Source organism: Bombina bombina, chromosome 2, assembly GCF_027579735.1.
Source record: "Bombina bombina isolate aBomBom1 chromosome 2, aBomBom1.pri, whole genome shotgun sequence".
Classification (NCBI taxonomy): domain Eukaryota; kingdom Metazoa; phylum Chordata; class Amphibia; order Anura; family Bombinatoridae; genus Bombina; species Bombina bombina.
Window position 1 is genome coordinate 1,189,604,428 of NC_069500.1, and position 27,111 is coordinate 1,189,631,538.

Consider the following 27,111-nt stretch of genomic DNA (forward strand, 5'->3'; position numbering starts at 1 on the left):
TGTTGCTCCACCATGGAGTTTGAACTTAGTTCTTAATGTTTTACAGGGGGTTCCGTTTGAACCCCTTCATTCCATTGATATCAAGTTGTTATCTTGGAAAGTTCTGTTTTTAATGGCGATTTCCTCGGCTCGAAGAGTCTCTGAGTTATCTGCCTTACATTGTGATTCTCCTTATCTGATTTTTCATTCAGACAAGGTAGTTCTGCGTACTAAACCTGGGTTCCTACCTAAGGTGGTCACTAACAGGAATATCAATCAAGAGATTGTGGTTCCATCTTTGTGTCCTAATCCTTCTTCGAAAAAGGAACGTCTGCTACACAATCTAGATGTAGTCCGTGCCCTGAAATTTTATCTACAGGCAACTAAGGATTTTCGACAAACGTCTTCCCTGTTTGTCGTTTATTCTGGTCAGAGGAGAGGTCAAAAATCTTCGGCTACCTCTCTCTCCTTTTGGCTTCGTAGCATAATACGGTTAGCCTATGAGACTGCTGGACAGCAGCCTCCTGAAAGAATTACAGCACATTCTACTAGAGCTGCGTCTTCCACTTGGGCCTTTAAGAATGAGGCTTCTGTTGAACAGATTTGCAAGGCTGCAACTTGGTCTTCTCTTCATACTTTTTCCAAATTTTACAAATTTGACACTTTTGCTTCTTCGGAGGCTGTTTTTGGGAGAAAGGTTCTTCAGGCAGTGGTTCCTTCCGTATAAAGAGCCTGCCTGTCCCTCCCATCATCCGTGTACTTTAGCTTTGGTATTGGTATCCCATAAGTAATGGATGATCCGTGGACTGGATACACTTAACAAGAGAAAACATAATTTATGCTTACCTGATAAATTTATTTCTCTTGTGGTGTATCCAGTCCACGGCCCGCCCTGTCACTTTAAGGCAGGTAATTTTTCCATTAAACTACAGTCACCACTGCACCCTATGGTTTTCCTTTCTCTGCATGTTTTCGGTCGAATGACTGGTAATGGCAGTTAGGGGAGGAGCTATATAGCAGCTCTGCTGGGTGAATCCTCTTGCACTTCCTGTTGGGGAGGAGTTAATATCCCATAAGTAATGGATGATCCGTGGACTGGATACACCACAAGAGAAATAAATTTATCAGGTAAGCATAAATTATGTTTTTTATTGCACATCTGTTCTTCATTTTTACATTAAATCTTTGAAGAAATGCAGATTTTCTTTGTAGAGTCTTGCGCTCCTAAGAATTATTTAAAATATTTATTTTTTCTGTACCTTTGATTTTGCAAATGCTATTTAATGTACAGATTGGTTTGAACTTCATGTCTCCTAGGATGTTGCTGTTAAGGCACTGCCACAGCTTTCTCCTTTTATGTCCCAAGCCTCTATGGCATCACATGCAGTGCCCTGCGGTTCCTCACAATCTCCTGGAGGAGTGTTTGCCTGCAGATTGTGCAGCTAAGGTATTCTTGCAATATCTGAAGCTTTAGCTGCCTTTCTTTTACAGGGAAAGTGCAAGAGGATATTTATATATTTAGATAGTAAGGTTTCTGTTCCATTTCCACTATATAATTTTCCTTCCCTCATTAGTCTCATGCGGTGCAGTAACTAGTAGCTTTTGAGGGTTTTATATCAGATTCGTTCAGTATAATTCCTTCATCTGATGCTGAAGAGTTACCTTAAGATTTAAGCTTGAACACCTTTGTGTATAGTAAGGAGGTTTTGGCTAATTTGGAGCAACTGATACGCATGTCATTGTCAACCCTAAGAATTTTTCACAGGAATGGGAGAGGTCAGGGTTTCCTTTTTTCCCATCTCTTGCCATTATAAAGATGTTTTCTGTCGCTGTCTCCATTAAATATCACGGTGCACAGTGCCTTAAGTAGTAGGGCATTTCTACTCTGGCTATGAGAAATACAATTCCTAGAGGGGATAGCTTTTCTTTTCAGGAGGACTAAGCTGGGTCTTACATGGAAGTTTGGTATGCCACTGTGTCAAGTGTAACATCGTATGGGTGCAATGCCTTTTACAATTCCATTTTGGTAGTGACTCCTTTGGAGCAGATTCAGTACAGAATTAAGGCTCTTAAGTTAGTCAATTCCTTATTTCTGATGCTCTCATGCATTTTCTGACGGGAGTCAAGATATCTGGCTTCTCTGTACTAGCCTGTGGGGCGTTTTGGACAGTGGATTTTTCCTCTGAGTCCAAATTTCTGGTACATCCGTAAAAGGATAAAACCTTGTTTGGTCCTGTTTTGTAAGTCGTAGTTCTGATATTAAAGGAGTTTGCCCCCAATCCGGGATTAGTCCTAGTGGGGGGTTAATTTTCTCTGTCTTCAAACTTAGATACGAGATATCCCAGATAGTCTGTGGACATAGTACATCAGGGTTTCTACGTAGTAGTCCTTCCTTCTCCGTCTGAGGCAGGTTCCACCTTTTAATTTTATCTGCAGGCCAGATAATGGTGAGTGCTTTGGGATTTCTCTTCCCTGTGAGGGATAGTTTCAGTTCCTGTAAGAGATCAGGGCCTAGGATTTTATCATTCCTCTTTGAGGTTCCTGATTAGGAGGGAATGTTTCATTCTATAGTAGACCTAAAGTGTTTCAATAGGTTGGGTACCATTCTTCAATTGGAAACCAGTGGTTCAATTCTTCCTTTTTACCTGGGAAAGGTCAATTCATAGTGACCATTATCCTGGAGGACGCGTATATTGCAGGTTCCTGAGGTTTGTCTTTCTGTCATACATTTTCAGTTTGTGGCTCTTCCCTTTGGCCTTGCCATGGTTCTCAGAGGCACTGTATTGGTATTAATCAGGTTTCAGGGAGTTGCTGTGGTGCCATTCCTGGATGTCATTTTGGTTCAGGCGCCATATGTTCAACAAACAATCTATCATACTGAGATATTGTTGTCTGTCTTCATTCCTTGATTGAAAGGGAATCTGAAAATAGGTTCCCTTGGTCCAGAGGTAGTTTCTTAGGGACCAGATTGGTTTACTTTACTCTGAGGTTATTTTTTGACAGAGGTCAGGACATAGAGGATTTTTTTTCCTCTTTCCGCTTTCGGCACTCTACGGTTTGGCCTTTTAGGGGCCTGATGTATGGAATGGTCTGATGATTGCTTCGTTGGACCTCATCCCTTTTTCTTATCTATCTGAGAGTCTGCGGTATGCATGTTCAGATAGTGGACCAAGGATTTTGTGGCTCTGTCTCAGAGGATAGTTTTAGATCTGCCGACATGAGATTCTTCTCTGTGATTCAGGGAGGGGAATTAGTGGTAGAGCGCTCGCTTTGCTTGTGAGAGGTAGCAGGATCATTGCCCACATTCTCCAGAGTGTTTTGGGTTTCTCAGGAGCATCTGTCTTGAGGCACATTCTTCTGGAGACCTTTCTGAGTATTAGTCTTGGTCGCTAGCCTTTTGGGTTGGTGACTATGTTCTTCGGGGTAGCTTGCTCTCCACATCACCATCTTGGAGTGGAGAGCGATCTAAAGTGTTCTGACGACTTGGCCTCCGTTGTCCTTTCCGTTTTTTCAGGCTATAGTTGCTATTTCTTCTCAAGTGGTTTACACTAACCACCTGGGAGGACCCTGAAGTTTTCTCTGCCATGATTAGCGTGAATTGTTCGGTGGGAGGATGCTCACATTCTAGTTTATCGACGTTTATTCACGTTTCAGTGTATACTGGGTGCGGACTTCCTGAGCTGTTGGTTTTTTCATCCCGGGTGTGGGTTTTCTCGGAGGGGTTCTCCAGGTTAACTTCCACATGGGAGGTGCTGGAGTTGGAGATAACAGTTCACCAATTTTCCAGGTTATGTTTTGGGTCAGTGATTAGTAGGCTGCTCTGCTAAATACCCTGGCGGTTCCTTGGGATTAGAGTCTGATGGCTCTCCTCTACGAGTCTTTGCTTGTATCAAAAGGGAGTGAGCATCAGTATGGTTATAAGTTCTTGCATAGTCGCAGTATCTTATTTTCAGACCTAGCGGAGATGTGTTTTTTTCCACCTTGGTGGTTGTTCCTGTGGAAGGACCTTCTAGTTCAGGGTCTTTCTTTCATTCAACTTCTTTTTCTCTGAAGCTTTCTGCTTGGAGATTGTCTGCTTAGTTATGTCTGTGTGGTTTTTCTTTTACCATAAGGTATGGGTTATTTTCCTGATTGGTGTGAATCCATAGACTTCTCTTGGAAGTAGGGTCAGGATTTTTAGGGGATTTGCCCTTCTCCAGGTCGGTCTGGAGGATGGTTTTACACTAGTGTCTGGCGGATGTGCCAGACGTGTAATTCTTTTTTCAGAACCTGTTTAGTATCAGGCCTGTTTGTTGCTCTTCTTGGAGCTTTATCTTTGTTTTAAGGTTTTTGCAGCAGGTTCAGTTTGAGCCTTAGCATTCCATAAAATTTTATAGTTTTTTTGTTATATACTCTGCTTGGTGAGTTCAGGTACTCTGGGCTTTGCAGTGTGATTCGTTTTATCTTTTTGGATAAAGCGTTTTTTTATCCTGGGTGGAAATTTTGTTTGGGAATTGTTGTTCCCTCTCTGTGTCCTCATTCTTATTTTTTGAGGTACATGTATGCACAATTTGGATGATGTGCAGGCTTCTGTTTTTTTGTTTGTTTTCTCTTTATTAGAAAACTACTGCTACTTCTCTTTTTTTCTGGTTGAAAAGTTTACTTAGTTTGTTTTTCAGAACTGTGGGGCTGCAGTTTCCTGAGAGAGTTATAGCTCATTATTCGAGGGTTGTCTCTTCTTTTTGGGCTTTCAAAATGAAGTTTCTGTGAAACAGATTTGCAAGTCTGCAAATGTTACAAATTTGATTTGTTGTCTCGTTTGAGGCTTCTTTTGGGATATAGGTTCTTCAAGCAGTGGTTTAGGTTCTGTTTAGGTTACCTGTCTTGTCCCTCCCTAATCACCTGTGTCCTCTAGCTTGGGTATTGGTTCCCACTAGTAATTGATGATTCTGTGAACTCACCATATCTTAGGAAAGAAAACATAATATTCTTTCTGGATATGGTGAGTCCACGACCCACCCTTTATTTTAAGACAGTTATTTTTTCTAAAACCTCAGGCACCTCTACACCTTTGTGTTATCTTCTTTTTCCATTTACCTTCGGCTGAATGACTGGGGGTTATGGGTAAGCGAAGTGACATATATAGCAGCTTTGCTGTGGTGCTCTTTGCTTCCTCCTGCAGGCCAGGAGTGGTATTCCCACTAGTAATTGATGATTCCGTGGACTCACCATATCCGTAAATAAATACATTTATGAGGTAAGCATAAATTATGTTTTTATAGTGGGTGTTAAGTCAGTGGCTGCAGACTAGAGCCCTCTGTGCAAATGGCATTATGCTTGATATATCATACAATTAGTTAAACGTCATATTATTTGCTTTCTATAGCTCTTAACCACCTGTATTCCAAGGAGCACACAGACACCCTGCAATTCTGAGCCAAATTCATTTTCAGGACTAACTAAATAATATAGTATTTACTTTATTATTTCAGTGAAAATGTCTGAATTGCCTATTTAACTGTTAGATCATTGTCTATTTACCAGATTCATTGTAGTAGTTGGAACTCTTTCACATGTCTTTCTTAATGAAAACTAAAGCAAATACTTATTTTCGCAAAGAGTGTGTTTATATTTAATGCTGCTACTGCAGCTGAGGTTTCTTGGTAATGAAATGGGAATCACTTGGTTTTCTTCTGCTCATTTTAATTACTCCATTTAATACTACTTTTGAAACAGAGCCTGAGTTCAAAGTGCTGTGACAAAAAACAGCTTTATGTCCAGGGATTGATCAGTGTTTCTGGCTGCTGCAATGTGAGGGGTATTGCCTGCAAAATAGTATGAGAATTTTAATGGAAACTTGATAATTTTTTATCTGTATATTAAGTATTCATGAGTACTTGTTTTTATATTATTTTTTTTACATTTAAATTAAAAACTGCTGATCATTTCCTTTAATCTTTATCATTCCTTAGAAACGGCCATGGGAAAGAAAATTGAGGCACAGAGCAATCAAGATTCTGAATATGTGCAGGCAATTTATAAGTATGTTCCTTGAAATAATGATAGTTATATTTAAACTTGTATATTTGATATTGGCTTGTTCTGATCTTATTTCTTATATGGTTATATGGTTTCAGTTTCAAATTGTACTTCTAATCAAACCTTTCCCTTGAAGTCTATGTTTAATACATTATGCACACCTTCTTGAATAACATGTTAAAAAGTACTTATGTAATTTACATTATTTAAGCTTCTTGAGCGAAAATATAGAGCGCTTGCAGCAATAACATGTATTTCTTTCGTAAGGTGTTGAGAGTCATACATTTGAACCAATCCTAAGACAACACGAAGCGGTAAGGCACTTAATTCCTATCCTATAGGCTATAGGATTAAGTGGGCTGCACCAGTAATAGACGCTCCGTAGTTGTAATAGGTTTCCACATTGGCCTTCGCTATAGTAAATATACATTGGCTAAGTGAGCGACTATGAAAATCAAACACGGAAGTGTTTGTAAACACAGGGAAGCATCCATAACAAAGAGAGCTTGCAAAACCGCGTATACTCGATCCACACAAGCAAACTGATAAATACTATTTTAGGGTGAAAAGAAAAAGACATTACAAAGGTAGGAAATTTTGATGGCAGTAACAATATTGTTAAAGACTCGCCCTACTGCTAAAAATCCTTTCTCTAATGAAAATAATATAAATCACTAACATATTTGAGGTCATTGTGAGACAATAACTTTGCTTTATCATGTAAACTGAGGATTTATAAAAATGATTGTTGATGATGCTGATAAAATACAACATATTTTGTATCCAACAGGTGGGAAAAGAAATAGCGCTCCAAGCCTTGATGTAAAAATTCAAAATTTTATTTCCAAAAATACTTAAAAACATACAAGGTAAAAAACGGTCAGCACAAAAATGTGCAAAAAAACAGGTGAAAGAACAGGTGCAACCAGCAAACGTTTTGTGCACTTGCGCACTTGGTCACTGATCATTGTTTTCTTGGAGTACATTTGCCAGTACTCCCCTGCACCTGGACTCTGATCCTTGGGGGTGAGCTGACACACCTATTTGAAATCTGCCAGCTTGTTCCTACCAGCACATTGGTGTGCTTGGCCAGCACATGAGTACCCATTTGACATCTACTAAAGCTTTACAGTCTTACTTTGATTGATATGCACATGTAGTGCTTTCTTTTTTATGCTTTACATATCCACTACAGCACATAGGATATTCTAGCTGAGGGTGAGCTGTTTCACCCAACAATTCTACAGCCTGTACCTACTAGCACATTGGTGTGCTGTACTAATATGTGAGTATCCGTTTGGCACAAATAACATTTTACTCATATATATATACTTAATGATCCTACACATGAGACGCCCCTCTACTCTTCTTCATTCCACAGTTATAACCCAGACCAGTCGGTGAGGAGGAGGCAGCCATTATCTACTTTAAAGAAAATCGTCCTATACCCTGAAAGTGGAAAAAGATTTTTATGGGACTTTCCTCTTAACATTTTCATTTAATGTTTTATTCCCTTATACAAACAAAACTACCTTAGTCAAGTTGTTATATTAGATTGCAGCTGACTCAGTATATTGATAACGGTTAACTATTGATATTGTTGTGTATGCTTAATGTTCAGCGCCCCTTCTTGGTTTGAAAGGCAAAGATTAGACAGGCTAATCAATGAGGCGGGAGGGGTTGAATACTATTGGAGTTTTTGGGAATGTTTGCCTCCTTGTGGCCAGGAGTTTAATCCCAGAGTAATAAACTCGTGGACTCTCAACACCTTACGAGAGAAATACATGTTATTGCTGCAAGCGCTCTATAATTGAGGTGTTCTTAATATTCTTTGTTGAGAGGGTTCCTCTGACCAATTTGAGGCCCATTTTTCCCTCAGAGAGCTGCTACAGAAAGACAGAGGGAAGATAGGAGTATGGGGTAGTGACAAAGTTACTCCCTGTGTAGGAGTCACAAGCCTACCACAGGTGTCGCAGGGACCGGTCTAATAGCCTCCTCCTGTTGAGTCGTCTAGGTACTCCTTACAGTGATCCTCTGCTGTGACATACACAGCACTGGATGGGCTGTCTAAGGTCATGTCAGCAGTATGAAAGCACAGTGGAGTGTGCTCAATTCAGATAATAACTTAAATCACACTTTGTACTCACATAGCCAACAGGCGGTTAGCATTGTACAAATATTACACAGTACATCATAGCCAGGGAACTAATCTTTCAGACAGTTTTACACCATCTCAGATACTTAGGGCTCGCTTCCATTGAGCATTAAAAATGGAGCCGTAAGCTACCAAAGTTGCTGGCAGCTAAAAGTAGTTTACGGCTCCATTTTAGTACCAGGTTTCCATTGAAATATTTTGTGCATTGCGTACAGTCGCTCTTTTCGTGTAGGTGTAAGTTAACATTGTGTTGAAGCTTCCATTCGACGTCAGATTTCTTGAAAATTAATTAATTGCTATGGTAACCTGACCTTACACTAAATGTACGTTTAACATCTGTGCTCCTTACCTGTGATCACCTCTAAACAAAAACAAAGATACACTTATTTATAATACATATTTTTTACATATAAGCAAATACTATTTTTTATTAGAATTATATTTTCCACTTTATGTATTTTATTTTTATTATATGTAATATGTATTACTGCTCTAGGCATAGGTCTAGTTTGAAGTTTGTGGATATATGCTTGCATATATTGTTATATGTAAATACATACTGATATTTCCATAAGAACATAAGTGCAACTATTCCTATACACGGGTTGACAATAAATATTACATATTTCAGTTTTTCTTCATAAATGGAGAGAGTACACAGCTGCATTCATTACTTTTGGGAAATAAGAACCTGGCCACCATGAGGAGGCAAAGACACCCCAGCCAAAGGCTTAAATACTCTTCCCACTTCCCTCATCCCCCAGTCATTCTTAGCCTTTCGTCCCAGGAGGTTGGCAGAGAAGTGTCAGTATTTAATTTGTCTCTTATGGAGGGAAGTATTCTTCGACATTGGACAGGAGTTTTAAGTAATCCTGTCAGTCTCTCAGTGAGGGCATGGATAAAAGTTAGAGTCCGGAGCTGCAGGAAGAGTCTTTCTGGGAAACCATCCCGATTCATGTTAACAGCTCCTCAAGCAATCGGCGTTGTCGAACTTTGCTCCACTGCCTGCTTCTCTCAAGTCCATGACGGAGGCGAGGCTACTATCCGTCACGCTTGAAGGGCTGGGTTCCTGTTCCATGGCGTAGATTCCGGTAAGATTGTTTCATTTTACTTCTTCATTAATGTGCTGTAATTCATTTGTTCCTGCGAACCTACATGAAAAATACAGGGTCTCAGTGATACTCCTTTAAGTTTCTTGGAATCAATGGTTAATATCTCCTGAGGGGGACTATTGAACAGGGAGGTTTTTAATCATGTTTGTTATGTGATTCAATCTGCTTATGTGTAGTGTTTACTGACTTAAAACATAACGGCCTGTTGAAGTGATGCGACCTTATGGTCGGGCACGCTTTTTGTTGGACTGTACAGTTCACCTTGTGATCAAGCGTTTTTACGCTCTGGTCTTCCATTTCCGCATTCCTGACTCTGTGGCGACGGAAAGTTTTAGTCCGCTAGTGTCTGGTACATAGGAGGTTGTGAGTGCCCCAGCCATTGTGGGTGTCAGGTGCCGTTCAAATTGTTTTATATATAGTCCATTTTTGGGTATCTATGATCCAGTTATGGAGGATGCTAATGTTGAGATTGGTCAACATTCTAATTCAGATTATTCGTCCTGTGAAGAATGCGAATTGGCCCCATTGACTCAGGTCAGTAAGTTATGTTCTTTAGGCCGTCATAGAGTGCCTTGTTCCTCAGGCTTGGGGATTCAAGAGACTGCTGAGCCATCCGCTTTGGGGGGCCCTGTCCTCCGGAAGGTGAGTTCCCTACCACTTTCTGCTACTACACATGCAGGTAACCCAAGTTATGTGTTTCCCTCCTCGGAGGGTGGATTGTTCCCCCCGGAGGTTATGGCACGTTTTAGCTTTTACATACTTTTGGCGCTTGCGCGTCTGCAAAGGCTGGATGTTTATTCGCGATTGTGCTTGTGCCCGATTGCCCCAGGTCTTTCGGCCTCTGGAGGGCATGTACAGTTCCCTGCAGGGTATAACTGTTCCTGAGTGTTGTGCCTTTCGTTACAGGCGGGCTCACCTTAGTGTTTTAATCAGACACGTTTTTGAGCTGCTTGGGGACCCTATCCTTATTGGGTATGGGACTCATCAGTCTCCTCCTTCAAATGGCGCACCTTGTTAGACATAGGGGGATGAAGTGTTCTCCTTCAGTCTTGTTATCGCGATCTTTACCAGTTTTGTTGGAAGAACAGGGTTTCTGTTAGGCTGGTCCTGCCGACCTTCTGTGGCTGAGCTCTGTAGCAACCCAAGGGTTACAGGTTCGATCCCCGGCGAGGTCCAGTCAGCCTTTCATCCTTCCGAGGTTGATAAAATGAGCAGCGCCTTGAGAGCCTTATGGGGGATTAGCCGCGCTTTACAAGTACCCAATACTTACATACATACGGAAGTTGTTCGGGACACGTTAGTCCCATGTTTGTCTGTTTTTCTTCCTCCCCTCTCTGAGGGCTGATTTAGCCAGCTTGGCAGTTATGACCCTGGTTGCAGGCTGGTCCTGCTTGGGTTCAGATCTTCTGTCTCGCGGCTTATTCAGACACGTGGCACCTAATATACCTTGCTGGTCAGGTTGGGGTGCTGAGTGCTCTTAACATTATTTATGTTTCTTGTTCTTTGTTTTATAAGTTTCAGCTAAGCATTCTCAAGAGGACTTGCGGGTCCGTGCGGCTCTTGGGATTGTTTCAGTCCTAAATAACTGTTTCTCTGGTGACTGGGTCAGTGAATTTTGCTTCATCATTCTCTGTTGCTTCCGATACCCTTTTAACCTAGAGTATTACTTCCCACGTGGTGGGAAAATTAGAGGATTTTGCGCCTCTTTGCCGCTTTTTGGGGCGGTGTTGCTTTAGGAAATTGTCCTTTTTGGACTTGTTCCTTTAGTGGTTTGTCTTCTTCATTGAGACCTCTTGTTTTTCCTTTTTCGGGACATTAGACAATGAGGTCTTTTTGGGCTCCGGTTAGGGGACCTTCCCCGGTGTTGGGAATGCTCTGCCTCTCCTTCTTGGGATAGAATAGTGGTTTTCCAGTCATATTTTTCAGGTATTGCCATCCCGGTGGCATCCAAACCCATGTTTTACTGCCCTCTGACTTCGAATCTGAGGTGATGAGGAGGGTTGATGTTGCTCTGTTCGGGTGACTTGTCCTCTCTGTTCCCCTTGTGTCTGGAGCTCGTGGCTAGCTAGACAGCTAGCTCAGCATTCTAATGCTCTGTGGCTACTCTGTACTGTAGCAAACCGAGGGTTGCTAATTCGATCCCCGGCGAGGTCTACTCAGCCTTTCCTCCTTTCGAGGTTGATAAAATGAGCAGTGCCTTGTGTCCCTTAGGGTGATTAGCCACACTTTTCAAGCACAATCATGTTAATGATGCTTGGACGTCTGTTAGCTCTAGTGTCCTTTTATGGCCCTGGCTCATTGGAGTATTAGGCTCCTGCAAGGGGTGGTCTTTTTCCTTTAGGTCGGGACTTGCAGGGCTTCTTGCTCTTGTTATCTGGTTTATTATTGATTTTTCCCTGGGAAGTCTGTTTTTTTTATATCAGACGGAGAATTTATGTGCCTGGAAGATTTTTTTAACCAAACATTTGTGGGGCCCGGTCTTCTTGTCCTGATTTTCCGGTTGTTGAGGGTTTTACTCAGCGTTTTCTCTTTGGGGATCCCGCCGTGGGATGTTACCGGACCTTATGATCCTAAGACTGGCCTGGGGGTTCCAGTTTTTTTCACCCTAGTTCTGGCTGTTCTGTTTTACAACTTGGCCAGATTTATTGAGAGCCAGGGCTCCTTGGGCCTTGTCTTGTGCCGGACAATACGGTTCCCCTGGGACAGCCATCTAACGTGACCTCATGATAGGCTTTCCTGTCTAGGAAACGGAAGATTTGCGTTGCTTAGCTGTCACTTTTGCGCCTGTTATGTGTGCTAGCACAATGGTGTTTTTAAGGGGTTCTTCCGTGTCGTCAGTGACGTGGCCTTGTGTCCTCTTGGTTCCTCCTACAACTTCCTGTCTTATGGGCAGGTGTTTATCGACGCTCTCCTCTTCAGGGGGCTCTTTGTGGTGTTGTTCCCTTTTTGGGGGCCTCTCCTGTGTTCGGGAGGTTGGAACAGATGTTTATCTGGTTCGGGGATTGGTCTGCTCTTTGAGTTGTTCCTTTCCATCTGGGGAGCTGCTGGCTCTGCAGCCGGGTAGCCTTGCTAGATCTCCTTTGGTCTAATGCCTGCTCGTTTGTCTTTAGATTGAGGTGGCTGTGTCCATTCTTCCACCCTTTTGGGGGTCGGTCTTGGGGTTCCTTTCGGTTCCCTTACTTCAGATCTGCCGTTGCTTGGGCTGGTCCGCCTAGGTCTAGGATCTGAGATCTGTTGTTCATCTTCAGGTATTTGGGGGTTACAGTGGACCTTCTTTTTTTAGAGGTTCTGTGCCTCTCTCCTTTTAAGATCTGTGAGTAGGCTTGGCGGCCTAGATTGCCTGGAGAGTGTCCTCTTCTTGGAGGTTGGGCAATCTCTGTCTTGGGCTGCTTCTTTCTTATGGATAGTGTTTTCTCCGTGTCTTCCTACGGATGGCAGCATGTTACTGGTCTCAGATGTTTCTTTATGAGTTTGCTGCTTGTAATTGTCTGTTTGCTCAGTCTCAGAGTTCTGATGTTTTGAGGACTTTGTCTTCAGCTGTCTTTTTCTGTGCTGTTGCACGATGTTTGGGAGATGTTTCTTCTCCTGCTGATGCCCGGTTGCTCCCTTGTTCTCGGGATCCATTCGGGTCTCTGTGGACTTGTCCTTCCTTTGAGGGTTTTTTTTCGTTATATATTTTGCTGTACCTTTTGGGTATCCCTTGGTTTACCCTTGTCCTCTCCTTTTTGGGGGATTTTGGTACTGTACTTGTATGGGGACCGACTGCTGGGCGACGGTTCTCCTTGAGGAGTGTTGGCTCGGTGAGTCTGCTTGCGGTCTCTAGTTAGGCCTTTCAGACTATCTGCTGGTCAGTGTCCTTGGGGCCTTTTCGTTCTAATTTTTTTTGCCCGACTCCGACGAAGCGGGGTTTGGATGTGTTGTGTTTTTTTCAGGCCTGGTGCTCTCAGAATGGGCCGCCTATTGTACCCTCCCGTCTTTGCATTCAGTGTCCTCTATAGCTTGGGTATTGTTTTCCCAAAAGTAATGAATGCAGCTGTGGACTCTTTCCATTTATGAAGAAAAAATTTAATTATGCTTACCTGTTAATTTTCTTTTCTTCAGATGGAAAGAGTCCACAGCTACCCACCCGTATTTTTTCTGTGGGGCGTCTTAGTTTTATTCTTCTGGCACCTTTTCACCCTAGTATTTCTTCTACTGTTCCTTGTTCCTCGGCAGAATGACTGGGGGATGAGGGAAGTGGGAGGAGTATTTAAGCCTTTGGCTGGGGTGTCTTTGCCTCCTCCTGGTGGCCAGGTTCTTATTTCCCAAAAGTAATGAATGCAGCTGTGGACTCTTTCCATATAAAGAAAAAAGGAAATTATCAGGTATGCATAATGAAAAAAATGTTTGCAAGATTTTCAATGGGAACTAGATATTAAAAAGCTTATTTTTCCTCTTTTACACCTAGTTGAGCTGGATGTAATTTTTCTCAATGTATCGACAGTGTATTAACGGTTTGTGCTTTCATTGGAAACCTGGTATAATTTATAGATTAACGGCTTCTAATACTTTCTATGGGACACGAAAATGTTTTTAGCAGCCAGAGTACGGCTTCCGAAATTTAAATATAACACGCCATTAGAATCAATCGATAAACGAAATTGCTTCCGACAGCATATTTATCAGTTTGCAAGCACACACAAACCTAATTACGGCTCAATAAAAGCGAGCCCTTAGTCTTTTACGGCTAGTTTTAGAGTTTTGTCGGTAACGACCCGCGTAGCTAACGCTGGCTTTTTTCTGGCCGCACCTTTTAAATAACTCTGGTATTGAGAGTCCACAGAATGGCTGCGTTAGGCTCCAAAAAAGGAGCGTAGAGCATATTTAACGCCACTGCAACTCTCGATACCAGAGTTGCTTACGGAAGCGGCCAGCTTCAAAAACGTGCTCGTGCACGATTCCCCCATAGAAAACAATGGGGCTGTTTGAGCTGAAAAAAAACCTAACACCTGCAAAAAAGCCGTGTTCAGCTCCTAACGCAGCCCCATTGTTTGCTATGGGGAAACACTTCCTACGTCTGCACCTAACACTCTAACATGTACCCCGAGTCTAAACACCCCTAACCTTACACTTATTAACCCCTAATCTGCCGCCCCCGCTATCGCTGACCCCTGCATATTATTATTAACCCCTAATCTGCCGCTCCGTAAACCCGCCGCTACTTACATTATCCCTATGTACCCCTAATCTGCTGCCCCTAACACCGCCGACCCCTATATTATATTTATTAACCCCTAATCTGCCCCCCACAACGTCGCCTCCACCTGCCTACACTTACTAACCCCTAATCTGCCGAGCGGACCGCACCGCTATTATAATAAAGTTATTAACCCCTAATCCGCCACTAACCCTATAATAAATAGTATTAACCCCTAATCTGCCCTCCCTAACATCGCCGACACCTAACTTCAAACATTAACCTCTAATCTGCCGACTGGAGCTCACCGCTATTCTAATAAATGTATTAACTTCTAAAGCTAAGTCTAACCCTAACACTAACACCCCCCTAAGTTAAATATAATTTAAATTTAACGAAATTAATTAACTCTTATTAAATAAATTATTCCTATTTAAAGCTAAATACTTACCTGTAAAATAAACCCTAATATAGCTACAATATAAATTATAATTATATTATAGCTATTTTAGGATTTATATTTATTTTACAGGTAACTTTGTATTTATTTTAACCAGGTACAATAGCTATTAAATAGTTAAGAACTATTTAATAGCTAAAATAGTTAAAATAATTACAAAATTACCTGTAAAATAAATCCTAACCTAAGTTACAATTAAACCTAACACTACACTATCAATAAATTAATTAAATACAATACCTACAATTTATCTACAATTAAACCTAACACTACACTATCAATAAATGAATTAAATACAATATCTACAAATAAATACAATTAAATAAACTAACTAAAGTACATAAAATAAAAAAGAACTAAGTTACAAAAAATAAAAAAATATTTACAAACATTAGAAAAATATTACAACAATTTTAAACTAATTACACCTACTCTAAGCCCCCTAATAAAATAACAAAGACCCCCAAAATAAAAAAATGCCCTACCCTATTCTAAATTACAAAAGTTCAAAGCTCTTTTACCTTACCAGCCCTGAACAGGGCCCTTTGCGGGGCATGCCCCAAAGAATTCAGCTCTTTTGCCTGTAAAAAAAACATACAATACCCCCCCCCCCAACATTACAACCCACCACCCACATACCCCTAATCTAACCCATACCCCCCTTAAATAAACCTAACACTAAGCCCCTGAAGATCTTCCTACCTTGTCTTCACCATGCCAGGTATCACCGATCGTTCCAGGCTCCGAAATGTTCATCCAAGCCCAAGCGGGGGCTAGACATCCATCATCCGACGGCTCAAGAAGTCCAGAAGAGGGTCCAAAGTCTTCATCCTATCCGGGAAGAAGAGTAGATCCGGACCGGCAACCATCTTCTTCCAAGCGGCATCTTCTATCTTCATCCGATGAGGACCGGCTCCATCTTGAAGACCTCCATCGCGGATCCATCCTTCTTCTCCGACGACTTCCCGACGAATGACGGTTCCTTTAAGGGACGTCATCCAAGATGGCGTCCCTCAAATTCCGATTGGCTGATAGGATTCTATCAGCCAATCGGAATTAAGGTAGGAAAATTCTGATTGGCTGATGGAATCAGCCAATCAGAATCAAGTTCAATCCGATTGGCTGATCCGATCAGCCAATCAGATTGAGCTTGCATTCTATTGGCTGTTCCGATCAGCCAATAGAATGCAAGCTCAATCTGATTGGCTGATTGAATCATCCAATCGGATTGAACTTGATTCTGATTGGCTGATTCCATCAGCCAATCAGAATTTTCCTACCTTAATTCCGATTGGCTGATAGAATCCTATCAGCCAATCGGAATTTGAGGGACGCCATCTTGGATGACGTCCCTTAAAGGAACCGTCATTCGTCGGGAAGTCGTCGGAGAAGAAGGATGGATCCGCGATGGAGGTCTTCAAGATGGAGCCGGTCCTCATCGGATGAAGATAGAAGATGCCGCTTGGAAGAAGATGGTTGCCGGTCCGGATCTACTCTTCTTCCCGGATAGGATGAAGACTTTGGACCCTCTTCTCGACTTCTTGAGCCGTCGGATGATGGATGTCTAGCCCCCGCTTGGGCTTGGATGAACATTTCGGAGCCTGGAACGATCGGTGATACCTGGCATGGTGAAGACAAGGTAGGAAGATCTTCAGGGGCTTAGTGTTAGGTTTATTTAAGGGGGGTTTGGGTTAGATTAGGGGTATGTGGGTGGTGGGTTGTAATGTTGGGGGGGGTATTGTATGGTTTTTTTTACAGGCAAAAGAGCTGAATTCTTTGGGGCATGCCCCGCAAAGGGCCCTGTTCAGGGCTGGTAAGGTAAAAGAGCTTGAACTTTAGTAATTTAGAATAGGGTACGGCATTTTTTTATTTTGGGGGTCTTTGTTATTTTATTAGGGGGCTTAGAGTAGGTGTAATTAGTTTAAAATTGTTGTAATATTTTTCTGATGTTTGTAAATATTTTTTTATTTTTTGTAACTTAGTTCTTTTTTATTTTTTGTACTTTAGTTAGTTTATTTCATTGTATTTATTTGTAGATATTGTATTTAATTAATTTATTGATAGTGTAGTGTTAGGTTTAATTGTAACTTAGGTTAGGATTTATTTTACAGGTAATTTTGTAATTATTTTAACTTTTAGCTATTAAATAGTTCTTAACTAGTCTGAAGATATTTAATCCTTTTATGGGTACTTTTCCCTGCAAGCAAGGATTGGGGTCTAGCTGTGTCCATGTCAATCTCTTTAGTAAGAGTAGTGGTGGCTTTTAGCAGTTAAAAGGCAGTGAGGACGTCTTTTCTTTACTTTTTAACACTTTGCTACTCCTTTGTAGAAAGCCAGAGTTGGTTACTCTGATCTTTCTTTTCCTACAGGAGTGAAGTACCTGCCACACCTAAGGATCAGCATCTATAATGCAGTTGAATCTAAGGTAAGTGCCTTTGTCTACTATGTACCTAAGAACAGCAGCATTTAAGAGGTTAATCCTCATTTTCAAATCCTTTCTGGGACATAATAATCCTTGCCAGTTAAGGATTCATATTGGGGACAATATATTTGGCACTTATAATACAGTATGAGACTATGAGGCCAATTTAACAAAGGTCTTGCGGACCTGATCCCACAGTGCGGATCAGGTCCTCAAGACCTTGTTGAATGTGGAGAGCAATATGTTCTCCATATTCAGCATTGCACCAGCAGCTCACAAGAGCTGCTGGTGCAACGCCGCCCCCTGCAGACTCGCAGCCAATGGGCCGCCAGCAGGGCGGTGTCAATCAACCCGATCGTACTCAATCGGGTTGAATTCTGGCGATTCCTGTCCGCCTCATCTGAGCAGGCGGACACGGGGCGTCAAGCTCCATTCGGAGCTTTATAGGTAGGCCCCATAGGCACACTTGGCTAAGGGATGTAAGGGGTTAATGGTAAATGATATACTTTATTATATAACCTGTCTTTCTTTATTACTTCTATGCTTAGAGGTTTATTTTATTATTGCTCTTGATGGGGCTTATTTGACTCTGTTTAAAATGGGAAAGCCATTTTTTAACTTCAGGTGTTTTTCAGGCAATTTTTTCAAAGAAAATATAATGTGCACTTTTTTTATTTATTTTTTTGGGCCTGCTCACGTGACATCCGCACTTCTGGTTTATCGGAGGGGAGCCGTTGAGAAGGATAGTGATCCTTTGCTACGGAGGAAAGGATCTCCAGCTAGAGGCTTCTCGTGTCGGCTTTGTTTTTAACATCTTCCCGGATAGTTTAAGAGGAGAGGATCTCTACAAAGGAGTTCCATTTTTTCCTCTTACTAGTGGATTGACTCTTTTGGCTGGTAGGAGCCTCAGTGAATCTGAGGTTGTTTTAATAAGTGTCCTTCTATATTTTTTTATAAAAATTTTGATGTTTAATTTTGATATTTAAAATTGCTTTATTTTATTTTTCATATTTTTGTCATTACTAGTGGGATCTGTTATACTTTAGCTATGGACTCAGAACAGGATCAGTCCATCTCTATGGATAAATGTTTACTATGTTTAGAGGCCCAAATTGTTCTGCCTATGCAATTTTGCTCCTCATGTTTAACTAAAACTTTAAAATTTAAGGACAAGTTACTCCCTTCTGAGCCATCTGTATCTTAGGATAATGCTGTGCGTGACATGCCTCAGCTTTCGCCTCAAACGTCCCAATCCTTAATTGTTTCTCATACTGTGCCTTCTGTGTCCTCTTATCCACCTGGGAGTGTTTATTTACCTGTTGATTTTGACGCTCCAATTTCTTCTGCAGTATCAGCGGCTTTGTCAGCTTTCCCTTCCTCGGGTAAGCGTAAGAGAAAATCTAAACAAATGTTTGCCTGATATTAAAGGGACACTGAACCCAAATTTTTTCTTTCATGATTCAGATAGAGCATAACATTTTAAGCAACTTTCTAATTTACTCCTATTATCAAATGTTCTTTATTCTCTTGGTATCTTTATTTGAAATGCAAGAATGTAAGTTTAGATGCCGGACCATTTTTGGTGAACAACCTAGGTTGCCCTTGCTGATTGGTGGATAAATTCATCCACCAATCAAAAAGTGCTTTCCAGAGTTCTGAACCAAGATAAAAGCTTAGATGCCTTCTTTTTCAAATAAAGATAGCAAGAGAACGAAGAAACATTGATAATAGGAGTAAATTAGAAAGTTGCTTAAAATTGCATGCTCTATCTGAATCACGAAAGAAAATATTTGGGTTCAGTGTCCCTTTAAGGCTTCTGCATTAGTCAATCTTTCTCAATTATCTGATGAGGAGAATACTTCAGTAGCTTCTGAAGGTGAAATCTCAGACTCTGACACTTTAGCAGAAAAATCTTCAGAATCTAAGAGGTTAATTTTAGATTTAAGCTTGAACACCTCCGGTTACTACTTGAAAGAGGTTTTAGCTACTTTAGACAACTCTGAACCTTTGGTTGCTGTCAACCCCACAAAGTCTTCAAAAATGGATAGAGTTTATGATTCTCCATCTTCTAAGAAGGAGTTTTTCCTGTCCCAAGGAAGATGTTTGAAATTATAGCTCAGGAATAGGATAAGCCAGGGGTTCCATTTTCCACATCCCCTGTGTTTAAGAAGATGTTTCCTCTGGCTGACTCTATACGTGACTCATGGCGCACTGTTCCTAAAGTAGAAGGAGCTATTTCTTCTCTTGCCAAGAGAACTACCATTCTTATAGAGTATAGTTGCTTGTTCAAGGATCCAATGGATAAGAGGCTTACTTAAAAAAGATGTACATCCATCAAGATTAGTGGCAACCTGCAGTGAGTATTGCCACGGTTGCGGGTGCAGCATCTTATTGGTGCGATGCCTTGTCTGATCTTAAAGAATAATGATACCAAGTATCACAGAGGTGCCACTGTCAGGCAGGTGAAAAATCCAGGATGATCAGATGCCACGGTCAGCTCTTCAGAGAATGCCAGCTATCTGGATGTTAGAAACAAAAAAGAAGAAAAGAAGGCGCTCCAATGGCATAATAACTAAGGTGATAAAACCCCCTTTTGTGCAGAATACTCAGAGTAGCAGCACTTATTGCAAAGTGCAAAATAGTGCAGTCTGGGTCCTTAAGAGCTACCCAGCTAGCTCACACCGGTCACTGTCAGCAGTCAATCTATCACCAAATCCCACAGCAAACACCATATACCATACAGGATTAGTGACAGGCTGGATAAACAGATGAAGCTTCACTTGAATATAACATTTATTTAAAATGTGGTTAAAATCAAATAAAAGCTGGATGCGTTTTGCGAGTACACCTTTTCCAGCACTATTATGAATTGTAGTTGATTGTAATATGAGAGATGAAAGCACAGCATTCACTATCCATTGAAAGTAAAGGGCGTGAAATCTTTTTTACACTTTTTTGTTTTGTTTTTGTTTTCTATTATGGATCTTGCACTATTCTCATCACAGGGTCACAATATGAATAGCGCACTCTGCGCTATGGTTCACACTCTACTTGTAATCTAGGCCATAGAGTTCAGTGGGACAAAAATATTTTAAAGGGACTTTAACCTCAACATTAGTTTCCTCATAAAGGGCTAAATTAGAAATGATAGCATGGGTTGCGATAAGTAATATCTCTGAACTGTTCTAACATTAGTGTGCAACTTAAAGGGACAGTCAAGTAAAAAAAAACTTTCATGTTTCAAATAGGGCATGTCATTTGAAACAACTTCCCAATTTACTTTTATCACCAATTTTGCTATGTTCTCTTGGTATTCTTAGTTGAAAACCAAACCTAGGAAGGCTCATATGATTTCTAAGCCCTTGAAGGCAGTGACGTGCGGTGACGTCAAAGGCTGGTGAGGCAGTGGCTAGGATACGCCTTCATTCTTTAGATATCCTTTGTTGAAGAAATAGCAATGCACATGGGTGAGCCAATCACATGAGGTATCTATGTGCAGCCACCAATCAGCAGCTACTGAGCATATTTAGATATGATTTTCAACAAAGGATATCAAAAGAATGAAGAAAATTAGATAATAGATGTAAATTGGAAAGTTATTTAAAATTGCATGCTCTTTCTAAATCATGAAAGAAAAAATATGGATTTCATGTCCCTTTAAATGGTGTCTTGGAAAACTGGTCAACTTAGTAAACATCTGATTTTAGTCTAAAGGATTGTAACAGAAACTCTTGCCAGATAACAAAATGCTTGCTCTGATTATGAGATCTAGAAATCCAGGCCCATTTAAAATATGTTTAAAACATACTTTTTACTTTAATGCTGCAAATTATGCTTATAAATTCCTTCATTATTCAGTAAATATAAAAATGTCTTGATCCAGTGGCTGGTGAAATTTAAAGATGGTGGGGTGCTTGACCCCACCCCTTTAAATAAAGCCACACCATCAGATGGCACTACCAATTCATTAAATAAATAAATAAATAAAAGGTAGACAGAAACACAGAAAAGCACTCTGGGGGAGAGAGAGACGGGGGGAGAGGGAGAGAGACACAGAGGGTTAGAGAGAAAGAGAGAGAGAGACACAATCACACAGAGGGTTAGAGAGAGAGAGAAAGAGAGTCGCAATCACACACAGAGGGTTAGAGAAAGAGACACAATCATACACAGAGGGTTAGAGAGAGAGAGAGAGACACAATCACACACAGAGGGTTAGAGAGAGAGAAAGAGAGAGAAACACAATCACACACAGAGGGTTAGAGAGATAGAGAAAGAGAGAGACACAATCACACACAGAGGGTTAGAGAGAGAGAAAGAGAGTTCAGAAAGTGAGACTATAAATTAGTGTGCAGTACAGAGGCAAGCTGCTGGGTGTAAACTTTGAGTAAACAAAATACAAAAATGATCCTTAAACTGCTGTAAAAGAGTAAAACAACACTAAACCACATTCATTAAATTATAATTTTCACTAACAGAATCCCTTTCAGTAAAATCTAAGGCTGCAGCACTTCAATAAAATGTGGCTAAAACACTGCTCTCTGCATCTCTTCTCTTCCTGCTCTGTAAGGAAGTGACAGTGGCACATTCCACTGCACTTGGAGGGGAAGTACTGAACTCTCTTTTTCACTTTAGCAAAGCTGGCAGCTTCACAGGACAGCAACAAAATAAATTAGTTTTTTTTTTTCTGTTTTTGTTTTGTTTTATATGATTAAACATCCAACCCCAACCCTAAGTTCCACTTACTAATGCCTCTCACTGGATTGGGTCAGCCCAAATAAGACTGCCCCAAATAAGCAGTTATGGGCCATGCAATGATCTTAACCACTTTCATCCAGTAGGTTGCGCAGTATGTTGTGTAATGGTGGGCAGACCTGCTTGTTCCTCTCCATTGCACAACATGTAGCTGTGAAAAACAAAATGCTGGGGGAAAAAAATTGCAATTTTTTTTTAAAGCCAATAAAAAAATATATATTTTTGCCCATATGAGAGGTGAAGCCCTGCCTCACCTGCCTCTAGTGACTGCACATCACTGCTTGAAGGCTGCCTCTTATCACATGCATTTTGTTTGCTTTTCACAACAGGGAAGAGATAGTTCATGTAAAGCATATAGATAACATTGTGATCACGCCTGTTGATTGTGGCAGACACTGCACTAATTGGCTAAAATGAAAGTCAATAGATAATAAATAAAATGTCATGTGATCAGGGGGCTGTCAGAAAATGCTTAGATACAAGTTAATCACAGAGGTAAAAAGTATATTAATATAACACTGTTGGTTATGCAAAACTGGGTAATAGGTAATAAAGGGATTATCTATCTTTCTCCAACATAGGTGTGTCCGGTCCACGGCGTCATCCTTACTTGTGGGATATTCTCTTCCCCAACAGGAAATGGCAAAGAGCCCAGCAAAGCTGGTCACATGATCCCTCCTAGGCTCCGCCTTCCCCAGTCATTCTCTTTGCCGTTGTACAGGCAACATCTCCACGGAGATGGCTTAGAGTTTTTTGGTGTTTAACTGTAGTTTTTATTATTCAATCAAGAGTTTGTTATTTTAAAATAGTGCTGGTATGTACTATTTACTCTGAAACAGAAAAGAGATGAAGATTTCTGTTTGTAAGAGGAAAATGATTTTAGCAACCGTTACTAAAATCGATGGCTGTTTCCACACAGGACTGTTGAGAGGAATTAACTTCAGTTGGGGGAAACAGTGAGCAGACTTTTGCTGCTTGAGGTATGACACATTTCTAACAAGACGATGTAATGCTGGAAGCTGTCATTTTCCCTATGGGATCCGGTAAGCCATTTTTATTACATAAAGAAAAAAGAGCTTCACAAGGGCTTTTAAGACTGTAGACATTTTCTGGGCTAAAACGATTGATATATAAGCATATTTTATACTTCATAGCTTTGAGGAATTATTTTATTCTTGGGAATTATGTAAAATAACCGGCAGGCACTGTATTGGACACCTTATTCTCTAGGGGCTTTCCCTAATCATAGGCAGAGCCTCATTTTCGCGCCTCTATTGCGCACTTGTTTTTGGGAAGCATGACATGCAGATGCATGTGTGAGGAGCTCTGATACATAGAAAAGACTTTCTGAAGGCGTCATTTGGTATCGTATTCCCCTTTGGGCTTGGTTGGGTCTCAGCAAAGCAGATACCAGGGACTGTAAAGGGGTTAAATATAAAAACGGCTCCGGTTCCGTTATTTTAAGGGTTAAAGCTTTCAAATTTGGTGTGCAATACTTTTAAGGCTTTAAGACACTGTGGTGAAATTTTGGTGAATTTTGAACAATTCCTTCATACTTTTTCACATTTGCAGTAATAAAGTGTGTTCAGTTTAAAATTTAAAGTGACAGTAACGGTTTTATTTTAAAACGTTTTTTTGTACTTTGTTATCAAGTTTATGCCTGTTTAACATGTCTGAACTACCAGATAGACTGTGTTCTGTATGTGGGGAAGCCAAGGTTCCTTCTCATTTAAATAGATGTGATTTATGTGACACAAAATTTAGAGAAAATGATGCCCAAGATGATTCCTCAAGTGAGGGGAGTAAGCATGGTACTGCATCATCCCCTCCTTCGTCTACACCAGTCTTGCCCACACAGGAGGCCCCTAGTACATCTAGTGCGCCAATACTCCTTACTATGCAACAATTAACGGCTGTAATGGATAATTCTATCAAAAACATTTTAGCCAAAATGCCCACTTATCAGCGAAAGCGCGACTGCTCTGTTTTAGAAAATACTGAAGAGCATGAGGACGCTGATGATATTGGTTCTGAAGTGCCCCTACACCAGTCTGAGGGGGCCAGGGAGGTTTTGTCTGAGGGAGAAATTTCAGATTCAGGGAAAATTTCTCAACAAGCTGAACCTGATGTGATTACATTTAAATTTAAATTGGAACATCTCCGCGCCCTGCTTAAGGAGGTGTTATCTACTCTGGATGATTGTGAGAATTTGGTCATTCCAGAGAAATTATGTAAAATGGACAAGTTCCTAGAGGTCCCGGGGCCCCCCGAAGCTTTTCCTATACCCAAGCGGGTGGCGGACATTGTAAATAAAGAATGGGAAAGGCCCGGCATACCTTTCGTCCCTCCCCCTATATTTAAGAAATTGTTTCCTATGGTCAACCCCAGAAAGGACTTATGGCAGACAGTCCCCAAGGTCGAGGGGGCGGTTTCTACCCTAAACAAACGCACCACTATACCCATAGAAGATAGTTGTGCTTTCAAAGATCCTATGGATAAAAAATTAGAGGGTTTGCTTAAAAAGATGTTTGTTCAGCAAGGTTACCTTCTACAACCAATTTCATGCATTGTTCCTGTCACTACAGCAGCATGTTTCTGGTTCGATGAACTAGAAAAGGCGCTCAATAAAGATTCTTCTTATGAGGAGATTTTGGACAGAATTCATGCTCTCAAATTGGCTAACTCTTTCACCCTAGACGCCACTTTGCAATTGGCTAGATTAGCGGCGAAAAATTCTGGGTTTGCTATTGTGGCGCGCAGAGCGCTTTGGCTAAAATCTTGGTCAGCGGATGCGTCTTCCAAGAACAAATTGCTTAACATTCCTTTCAAGGGGAAAACGCTGTTTGGCCCTGACTTGAAAGAGATTATTTCTGATATCACTGGGGGCAAGGGCCACGCCCTTCCTCAGGATAGGTCTTTCAAGGCCAAAAATAAACCTAATTTTCGTCCCTTTCGCAGAAACGGACCAGCCCCAAGTGCTACGTCCTCTAAGCAAGAGGGTAATACTTCTCAAGCCAAGCCAGCCTGGAGGCCAATGCAAGGCTGGAACAAAGGTAAGCAGGCCAAGAAACCTGCCACTGCTACCAAGACAGCATGAGATGTTGGCCCCCGATCCGGGACCGGATCTGGTGGGGGGCAGACTCTCTCTCTCTTCGCTCAGGCTTGGGCAAGAGATGTTCTGGATCCTTGGGCGCTAGAAATAGTCTCCCAAGGTTATCTTCTGGAATTCAAGGGGCTTCCCCCAAGGGGGAGGTTCCACAGGTCTCAATTGTCTTCAGACCACATAAAAAAACAGGCATTCTTACATTGTGTAGAAGACCTGTTAAAAATGGGAGTGATTCATCCTGTTCCATTAGGAGAACAAGGGATGGGGTTCTACTCCAATCTGTTCGTAGTTCCCAAAAAAGAGGGAACATTCAGACCAATCTTAGATCTCAAGATCCTAAACAAGTTTCTCAAGGTTCCATCGTTCAAAATGGAAACCATTTGAACAATTCTTCCTTCCATCCAGGAAGGTCAATTCATGACCACGGTGGATTTAAAGGATGCGTATCTACATATTCCTATCCACAAGGAACATCATCGGTTCCTAAGGTTCGCATTTCTGGACAAGCATTACCAGTTTGTGGCTCTTCCGTTCGGATTAGCCACTGCTCCAAGAATTTTCACAAAGGTACTAGGGTCCCTTCTAGCGGTGCTAAGACCAAGGGGCATTGCAGTAGTACCTTACTTGGACGACATACTGATTCAAGCGTCGTCCCTTCCACAAGCAAAGGCTCACACGGACATTGTCCTGGCCTTTCTCAGATCTCACGGGTGGAAAGTGAACGTAGAAAAAAGTTCTCTATCTCCGTCAACAAGGGTTCCCTTCTTGGGAACAATAATAGACTCCTTAGAAATGAGCATTTTTCTGACAGAGGCCAGAAAATCAAAACTTCTAAACTCTTGTCAAATACTTCATTCTGTTCCTCTTCCTTCCATAGCGCAGTGCATGGAAGTAATAGGTTTGATGGTAGCGGCAATGGACATAGTTCCTTTTGCGCGAATTCATCTAAGACCATTACAACTGTGCATGCTCAGTCAGTGGAATGGGGACTATACAGACTGGTCTCCAACGATACAAGTAGATCAGAGTACCAGAGATTCACTCCGTTGGTGGCTGTCCCTGGACAACCTGTCACAGGGGATGAGCTTCCGCAGACCAGAGTGGGTCATTGTCACGACCGACGCCAGTCTGGTGGGCTGGGGCGCGGTCTGGGGACCCCTGAAAGCTCAGGGTCTTGGTCTCGGGAAGAATCTCTTCTCCCGATAAATATTCTGGAACTTAGAGCGATATTCAATGCTCTCAAGGCTTGGCCTCAGCTAGCAAAGGCCAAGTTCATACGGTTTCAATCAGACAACATGACGACTGTTGCGTACATCAACCATCAGGGGGGAACAAGGAGTTCCCTGGCGATGGAAGAAGTGACCAAAATCATTCAATGGACGGAGACTCACTCCTGCCACTTGTCTGCAATCCACATCCCAGGAGTGGAAAATTGGGAAGCGGATTTTCTGAGTCGTCAGACATTTCATCCGGGGGAGTGGGAACTCCATCCGGAAATCTTTGCCCAAATTACTCAATTGTGGGGCATTTCAGACATGGATCTGATGGCCTCTCGTCAGAACTTCAAGGTTCCTTGCTACGGGTCCAGATCCAGGGATCCCAAGGCGACTCTAGTAGATGCACTAGTAGCACCTTGGACCTTCAAACTAGCTTATGTATTCCCGCCGTTTCCTCTCATCCCCAGGCTGGTAGCCAGGATCAATCAGGAGAGGGCATCGGTGATCTTGATAGCTCCTGCGTGGCCACGCAGGACTTGGTATGCAGACCTGGTGAATATGTCATCGGCTCCACCATGGAAGCTACCTTTGAGACGAGACCTTCTTGTTCAAGGTCCGTTCGAACATCCGAATCTGGTCTCACTCCAACTGACTGCTTGGAGATTGAACGCTTGATCTTATCAAAGCGAGGGTTCTCAGATTCTGTCATTGATA

General features: G+C 41.6%; 1 protein-coding gene across 1 annotated transcript in view; it reads left to right on the forward strand.

Annotated features, from left to right (window-relative positions):
• LOC128647472 (cytochrome P450 4V2) overlaps positions 1 to 27,111 on the forward strand; it is a 469,121-nt gene that overhangs the window by 227,372 nt on the left and 214,638 nt on the right. The window contains exon 5 of the mRNA XM_053700256.1: positions 5,931 to 6,000. Coding sequence (XP_053556231.1) covers positions 5,931 to 6,000 — 70 coding nt within the window. The remainder of the gene's footprint in view (positions 1 to 5,930; positions 6,001 to 27,111) is intronic.